Below are 8499 nucleotides of genomic sequence, written 5' to 3'. Positions count from 1 at the left end.
AAGAATTCAAAGAAGGATTGTAAAGAAAAGAAAACAATAACATGCAAGAAAAAAAAAAAAGACGAGGGGGAAATGAGAGCCAAAACTGTCAATGTTTTTTTCTTAAGCATTCCTTTTAAATCATCATGTTTGGACATAGTGTGTGTGTGTGTGTGTGCATGTGTTCCTCAGTCATGTTTTGTTCTTGTTGGTGTTGTTATCTTTCGAACTGCACAAATATCACACTTCAGCTTATCATCGTTATCAGTGTCACCAATTTCATGTTGTGCCATCACCACCATTGTTGATATCAATCTCATTGTCATCTCTCTCTCTCTCTCTCCCCCCCACACACACAGGTGTGGCTCTGTGGTAAGAAGTTTGCTTTCCTACCACATAGTTCTGGGTTCAGTCCCACTGTGTGGAACCTTGGGCAAGTGTCTTCTACTATGACCTTGGGCTGCCTCAAAATTTGAGAGTGGATTTGGTTGACGGAAACTGAAAGAAGCCCATCATATGTATATATATATTTTATTCTTTTACTTAGTTATTTGACTGCAGCCATGCTGGAGCACCACCTTTAGTTGAACAAATCGACTGTGAAGGGCTAGAGACAGATGATACCATTTGAATGTGTATTTTATTTTCAAAAGATTGTACATGTCAAGAAGCTAGGACGTGCTTCTGTGATGGACTGAAAGTGGACAAATACAGTTTGAATGAAAAGTGATGATTTTGTTTACAAACAGCAAACATGTGTGAAAGTGGGAAGACATATAAACTCACACAAACACACACTTGTACACAAAAACACATTTGCACACATACACACTCACAAAAGTCAATTTGTGGAAGTGCATGGCTTAGTGGTTAGGGTTTTGGACTCTTGATCATAAGACTGGTTTCAATTCCTGGAACCACAATTCCATTAAGCAAAATAAACACATGCTTATGGGGGCACCACAGAAATGAAAATGGTTTACAGCATGAAAGAAATCACTTTAAGCTTGCTAAAATTATATTCGTAATGCCTTATCTCTACGAAGTATAGAAGCAGAAGTTTTGCATAAAATTAATTTTAACGATATCATCGAACACTTTGCAATTAAAAAAAAAAAAAAAACTTTTCAAATATAAATGAAGTGGAAGCATATAAACATAAACATTATTTTCCATCTTAATGTGAATTTTGCTTCGTTTTGAAAAATAAAAATTTATTTTATGATTTATCATCGTTTACATTTTGAATTATCTTTGTTTACATTTTGAACTATTTTCATATACTTGAGGGCACCAAAAACCTTTTAAGTGCTTAGGGCCTCTATAGGTTTTAACCTGGCTCTGTCCTTGAGCAAACAACTTCATTTCATGCTGCTCCAGTCCACTCAGCTTGTAAAAATGAGTAATCCTGCAACAGACCAGTGTCCCATCCAAGAAGGAGCATATACACCATGGAAATTGGGAAACCAATCCTATGCTCCTTACAATATAATGCGAACTAACCACTGGTCAACTTTACCTTTTGCCATCCTGGGAGTCAATAAAATAAGTTTCAGGACCAATCCTAAAAGTGCTGCAGTCAATGTAATCCTTCGAAGTCTTGTACCCCTGCTTGGTTAAAATCCAATGATTGAAGAATCAATAAAATAATGTTCTACATCTGTTTAGTTAAGTGACCTTGTCAAAAACACATGTACTCAAGAACTTATCAGCATGATCATCTGACCATCTGTGACATTCTATATGTTAATAACAAGTCAAATTTGTTGTTTTTCAGATATTGAATGATGAAATCCATTTTTGAATCGGTTGTTTTTGACTCAGTAACCTCTCTTAGCAACTAATTTTAATTGGTACAGCTTTTAATCACATTTTTTCTCTCTATTCCGCATACCTGACACACCTTAATGCCACAACAAACACATCCAGGTCAATGAGTCGTTCAACTTACTAGAAATAGTAACAAAATCTCCCTCAAAATTAACCGTCATACTTATCATCTTGCATCAGTTCTACATCCAACTGTCCATGTTTGCATGGGTCAGGAAAAGAAAAAAAAAGGTAGGGGGGTTGGGTAAAGCAGTAGAAGATACAAGAGTGTGGATGATGGGCCACACGTACCCCAAAAAAGGGTAAGCTCAAATGTACCCCATGGTAATGACTGCTATGGTGTCGCTACAGAGAATGGCCAGCAATATTTACTGCAACAGCCACTCCATCTCACTGGGCTCATTTCTCAGATGAGTCATGATTATCCCGATTTTGTGGAGAAAATCAGTAGTTCAGGGTCTGATGAACCCCTGACATCTCAATGGCGACCAGCACAAACCTTTAGCAACTGGTCAGACCCCTGTATTTATTGATTTGTATCCCCTATTTTTCTTTCTTTCTATCGCTTTACCTCCCCACCATTTTTTTCTTTCTTTTCCTTTTTTTCTTCTGCTTCTTTGTATTTAAATATTATAATCTAAAATGTGATTCGTTATATAATTAACTGTAAAAATAAAGCCTTTTTTAATTAAGCAGAACTATCATCCAAATTATTTCGGCCTGACCATCCTGCATTGTTTTTTTCTAGACATAAATGCAGGTATGGATGAGTGGTTAAGAAGCTTGTTTCACAACCGTGTGGTTTCAGGTTCAGTTTCACTGTGTGACATCTTGGACACGTTCTTCTATATCGCTGGACTGACCAATATCTTGTGAGTGAATTTGGTTGACATGGTGGACAGAAATCATGTGGAGGCCCATCGTGTGTGTGTATGCATGTATGTATGTATGTGTATGCATAGTATGTGTGTGTGTGTGTGTGTGTGTGTGTGTATGCACCTATTTGTGACTGTGCTTGTCACCCTTCCATACACCACTTGATAACCTGTGTTGGTTTGTTTACTTTACCATTAACTTAGCAAAAAAGACCAATAGAAAAAGTACCAGACGTAAAAATAAAAATGGCAAAACAAAAACAAGTACTAGAGTTGATGAGTTCAACTAAAACCATTCAAGGTGGTGCCCCAGCATGGCCACATAACTGAAACAAGTAAAAGATAGTGTATCTAAGATTGCATTAATCAATGTGCAGTTTTTTTTTTAAGACAGCGGAATGTGATATGAATGAGATTTTGCTGCTATTTCTAGTAGATTGTGCAACCTTTTTGCAGTAACCGTTTTAAATGTAACTACATCAAGTTAAATGAAGCATGACCCCATTTTTGAAGTGATAACCAGTTGGGAGAAAAACACTTAAAAAATAATCGAACATCGAAAAAATCTAATCAATCAATAAATATTGATTGTTTCATGGAAACGCAAGATATTATCACATTTATAATCTAGTATTACACACACACACACACACACACACACACACACACACACACACACACACACACACACACACACACACACACACACACACACACTCTCTCTCTCTCTGGCGTTATCTTTGTCATTGTTCTAATTTTTCCATGCTTGCGTCAGAGAAAGGGAATGGTTCATTGAGGTAGATTTTTATGGTTGGATGCTCTATCTGTCACCAACCCTCACTTGCTTTCAAGCAAGGTAATATTACTTGACTAATGTGAGTGTGTTTACATGGAAGGTTAAAAAACATGCAGTCCAGGAGAAGGTTGGTAACGTGAAAAGCATCCAGCCAGAAAAATCTGCCTCAACAAATGTGTGTGTGTGTGTGTGTGTCTATACACACATATATATATCCTCACCATCTACAAGAAGGGAGACCTAAGAGGATTGCAACAACTATCGGGGCATCTCACTCCTGAGTATTGCAAGCAAGATATTCACCCATATCCTACTCATTTGCCTCCTCATCCCCGTGGAAGATGTCCTTCCTGAGTCCCAATGTGGCTTTCAACCCTCTCAAGGCACAATCGACATGATCTTTTGTGTCCGCCAACTTTATGAGAAGTATCAAGAACAGTAACAGCCTGCAATGTTTATCTCCTGGGATCTAAAGAAAGCTTTTGACAAGGTCCCTCATTCTGCAATGTGGGCCGTCCTTGCTTGGTTTGTATGTCCGGAGGGCTTCATTACCCTGCTCCACCCCCTTCACAATGGCATGCCCTCACAGACCTGTTTCCCCATAACTGGCGGTCAAGCAAAGATTTGTCCTGGCACAAACCTGTTTCTCTTTGTACATGGCTGCCACGTTCAACGAAATCCCACCAGACTCGCCTTCCAGCAACATATGCTATCACTTAGATGGTGGACACTTCAATCTCACACATCTCGCAAAGATGAGGACCTCCACCATCTCAGTCTTATAAAGGACGGCTGATCTTTTTTTGTAAGCATATCTGTATGGTTCAGTGTGGAAATTTATACATATATATGTGTGTGTATTTATATAGAAATTTAATATAAATAGCAGGGCGCAATTTGGTACATTAAAGGAAAAATTCAGTTGTTACTAAATGTGACTAACAGATGACAAGACACCTATATTGCTAGAAATAGGAGTAAAATATTCCTGGTGCTATAAGGAGAGTGCAAATGTATACACATATGCTGACAGAGGAAGAAACTGCCCAATAACTGTATACATATATATATATATATATAATGTACACACACACACTGAGTATGTATATGTAATTTAGTATGTGTGTGTAATTGTCTATGTATACCTACCTGTGTATATGCATGTGTTGTGAGTTTAATCTTAGTCACCATCTACATTGTCTGTTTAATTGATTCTTCATTAATTATACCAATTCTGCTCCATTCCAATACATAGTCTTACAACACTCACAAATCAACAACAATATTAGTTGCTTCTATTGTTGTCTACACCAGTACACCCACCCACACACACTACAGGTTGTTGTTGTTGTTTTTGTTGAAGAATAGCCACAGCCTGGTTGAGTCAGCCCTGCTTTATCAGACCTATGGCACAGAGGTAACTGGTTATATACGGCTGGCAGCCAGCATCTAAGGAACAAAAAAAGGAACCCCCAACCAAAAAGAAGAAGAAAAAAAGGACAACAATAACAAACAACAAATAAACATTGGGGATTTGATTTGATTTCTTGAAGTGATTTACATGCATACACACGTGTCTGTATATGCATATATGAACGTGTGTTTAATGTGTGTGTATATATATGTATATATGTGTATATATATATATATATATATATATGATATCTGTATGCATTTTTTAAACAATTTCTCAAAAGTGGATGCCATATGATCTGAAACAAGGAGAAAAAAACAAGGAAGGAAACATTCAAGACCAAAATAAGAACCAGAAGGCTTCGACAGAAATGTTCTCATTTTCTCCTTTCTATTATAATATAACTAAGGATTAAACAGATTTATGTCCCCTTATGATTAATTTGCCAGGAAGACTGTTTCAACTGCTGGATACTTTGTGTTATATATACATATATACTTTGTGTTATATATACGTATATATATATAGGTCAATTAGCGTGAAGAATTTTTATCCATCACCTTGGAATGTATGTAAATTGTCTTTTTCTAAAATTTTTTAATCAGCTGGATACCTTGTTTTGTTTTGTCCTGTTCTTTACGTCCTACTTTCTAATGCAAACTTCAGAAAACATTTCTTGTTCAAACCAGGCAGGACTTGAAGTGAATACAATAGAGTGGCTTGTTTCAAGAATCTTTTCTTGTTGTTGTTGCTGCTGCTACTTCTACTACTTCTACTTCTGCTGCCGAGGTTCTTGTAATTTTCTTTTAGTTTTCATTCTTCAAGAACTTCATTCTCGACATTTGACAAAAAGCACTTTCCCACCAAAACTACACATCACCTTCTCGAATACATGACACCCAGTCTTTGAGTCTACTGTCTCTCTCTCTCTAGCACACACACTCTCTGTCTGTCTCTCTCTCACATGCACAGACTTACTCACTCACTCACCACACACTCTCTTTCACATACACACCCTCTCTCTCCCCTGTCTCTTTCTCTCTCATTATCTCCTACCTTTATTGCTTCTTTGTCAATGAAATTGGTGATGGTTGGTTATATTACCTGACCACTCAGTGTTTCCTCAGTTAAATTGGGACAAGAGTATATTACCACACTCAAAGCGCAACACAAAAGCACACAGCAGTTCATGTGTGTCCAGTACAAACTAACAGCATTCCACCTGAGAAGATACTCCATCCACTCAGCCATTCCACTACTCCTTGAGTATTCAGTGTAACACTTTGCAGCTTACTATCTCACAGAATACAGTTAAGCATTTACTCTACTCAAAAATCTACAGAATCCAGTAGTATAACCTAAATGCTAAAGTCATTTGTCACCTTTCACATCATTCTCATGGTTACCTAAAATTTACCAAAAATTTTCTGCTGCCAACTGACTTGAAAAAAAAAAGAAAGAAAACTACCTCAAGTGCCAACTGATTAATTGTATGACCAGTTTACGTTACGTTACATTTGGTCTGATGGAATTTTGCTAACCAATTTTCGTCTCTTAATTTTTCCTCCTTGGTGCCACTGATGTTCTGCTGGTCTTGCTTTTGGTGTTGTTGTTATTGTTGTTCAGCATTGCTACAAGCAATCCGATTGGATTATGGAGACACATGAAATATTGTCGAGACATCTCAAAAGTCCTGATGATCCTGCAACCCCTGAAGTGGCAGTAATATTTTTTTCTTCTTTACTTACTCGTGCATCCTTTTATGGAATTTTTAACCTGATGTTTCCCCAATCTGTATTCCATTGAACATTTCTAATAGTTCCACACATATTTGACTCAGCCTAAAATTGTTTCTTACATAGGAGCCGAATACTTTCATCTGACGCCAAGCGGAGGTAAGAAACAGTCTGAGTCTATTTTTTCTGCTGCTCCTGTGGTTGCCATCCTTAATGCATTCTGTCACATTGCCTGGAATCACTAGATTCACTTCAAATCTTATCGGAAGAAACCTTTCTTTCCTCTCTTTGTTTTCCTTTTTTTCTACTCAATGCGGAACTACCCACTCTTTGAACTTGGTGACTCAGTGGTTACTTACAACAACTCTCTTGGACCGGATCATGACAGACTATATTTCGTTGCTAACATTACCCTCCTCAATAAACTCTCCGAGAGCTTTGTAGCTATCCCCTACTTTTTCTCTTTTTTTTTCCTTCTGACAATGGAATTCATACGGCGCCACATAGGTGGTTGTGAAATAATTTCTGATTCCAGACAAAGGTATCAGAGAAGAGATAATAGGGGCCCTACGAAAATTCCTTCAAAGCAAATGGCAGACCTTAACCTGAAGAGGGAAATTGAGGTAACCAGTTTTTGCTCTGGGCGAATACTGTTTGATTTCATTTTTTTCTCTCTCTCTTTTGCTTTAAATTTATCTTATTTAAATTATTTTGTATTTTTACATTTTTAAATTCTTTTTTACTTTTTGATGTTGTTATTTGACATTTCTTGTCATCATTCTCAACATCATCTTCATCCTCACTTCAGTTGTTTTTACAATAATGTCTTAATTATCATCAGCATCATTGTGGCCATCATCATTGTCATCATCAGGTAGCATAACATACACAGCCAATCAAAGGAGCTTCTATGTGGTTACACGACCTGCTAGAAATAGACAAATCTACCTTAGATTACACCATCTTACGTAAGCAAACAGCACATTAGGTAATGTATTCCTATTTACCCCGATAAAAATGATGGGATAGTCACAGCAGGGAAGATATTATCATAGTGGTGCTCCATCAAGGGCTGGACACATTATACATGCATTCCATCTTTTTTTAATTTATTTTGTTTCTTCCTTTTCTCTTGACTCTCTTTCTCACCTTTTCCCTAACTTGTGACTCTCTGCAATTTCTTTTGTTTTGTTATCTGTTTGTCTCTCTGTCTATATCTATCTAGCTATCTATCTGTCTGTCTTGTCTCTGTCTGTCTGTCTGTCTCTGTCTGTCTGTCTCTGTCTGTCTGTCTGTCTCTGTCTGTCTCTGTCTGTCTGTCTCTGTCTGTCTGTCTGTCTGTATCTGTCTGTCTGTTTGTATTTATCTGTCTGTATCTATCTGTCTATCTATCTGTCTGTCTGTATCTGTCTCTATCTATCTGTTTATCTCTCTGTCTATCTGTCTCTGTCTTTCTCTCTCTCTCTCTCTTTCTCTCTCTCTCTCTCTCTCTCTTTCTCTCTTTCTCTCTCTCTCTCTCTCTCTCTCTTTCTCTCTCTCTCTCTCTCTCTCTCTCTGGCTATCTATCTATAGCTCTTTCTCTCTCTCATAATTTCTTTCACCTCAACTGATAACTCATTCTGGAGCTCTCCTCTTGAGTTTCTCTGACATATTCAGTTAATTTGTGTGTCTATCTATCTCATTCCTTCATTTTAATTTTTCCTTTTCCTGATCTCTTTAAGCAAAGTTCATCTTTGTGCCATTTTTGTCCCACTTTATCTCTTTATTCCTAGTCTCTTTCCCTTCACACATTTTCCTCTCTCTCTCTCTCTCTCTCTTTTGCTCACTCACTCACTCCTATCACACACTCTCTCTCTTTCTCTCTCTCTC

At 37.4% G+C, this 8499-nt stretch overlaps 1 protein-coding gene across 3 annotated transcripts in view; it reads left to right on the top strand.

Moving 5' to 3' along the window:
* LOC106874749 (BTB/POZ domain-containing protein 17) overlaps positions 1-8499 on the top strand; it is a 92444-nt gene that overhangs the window by 27650 nt on the left and 56295 nt on the right. Inside the window, exon 1 of one of the 3 annotated variants that reach the window (XM_014922589.2) lies at positions 6897-7253. The exons of the other annotated variants lie outside the window; for them this stretch is intronic. Within the exon in view, the coding sequence (XP_014778075.1) occupies positions 6942-7253 (312 nt within the window). The 5' untranslated portion in view covers positions 6897-6941. Of the gene's footprint in view, positions 1-6896; positions 7254-8499 lie in introns of those variants that run through there. 3 annotated transcript variants of the gene reach the window in all.

The sequence above is a fragment of the Octopus bimaculoides genome, chromosome 18, assembly GCF_001194135.2.
Source record: "Octopus bimaculoides isolate UCB-OBI-ISO-001 chromosome 18, ASM119413v2, whole genome shotgun sequence".
In the NCBI taxonomy this organism is placed as follows: Eukaryota; Metazoa; Mollusca; class Cephalopoda; order Octopoda; family Octopodidae; genus Octopus; species Octopus bimaculoides.
The sequence above is the reverse complement of the archived record's forward strand: the minus strand, read 5'-3'. Positions and strand labels throughout refer to the sequence as shown.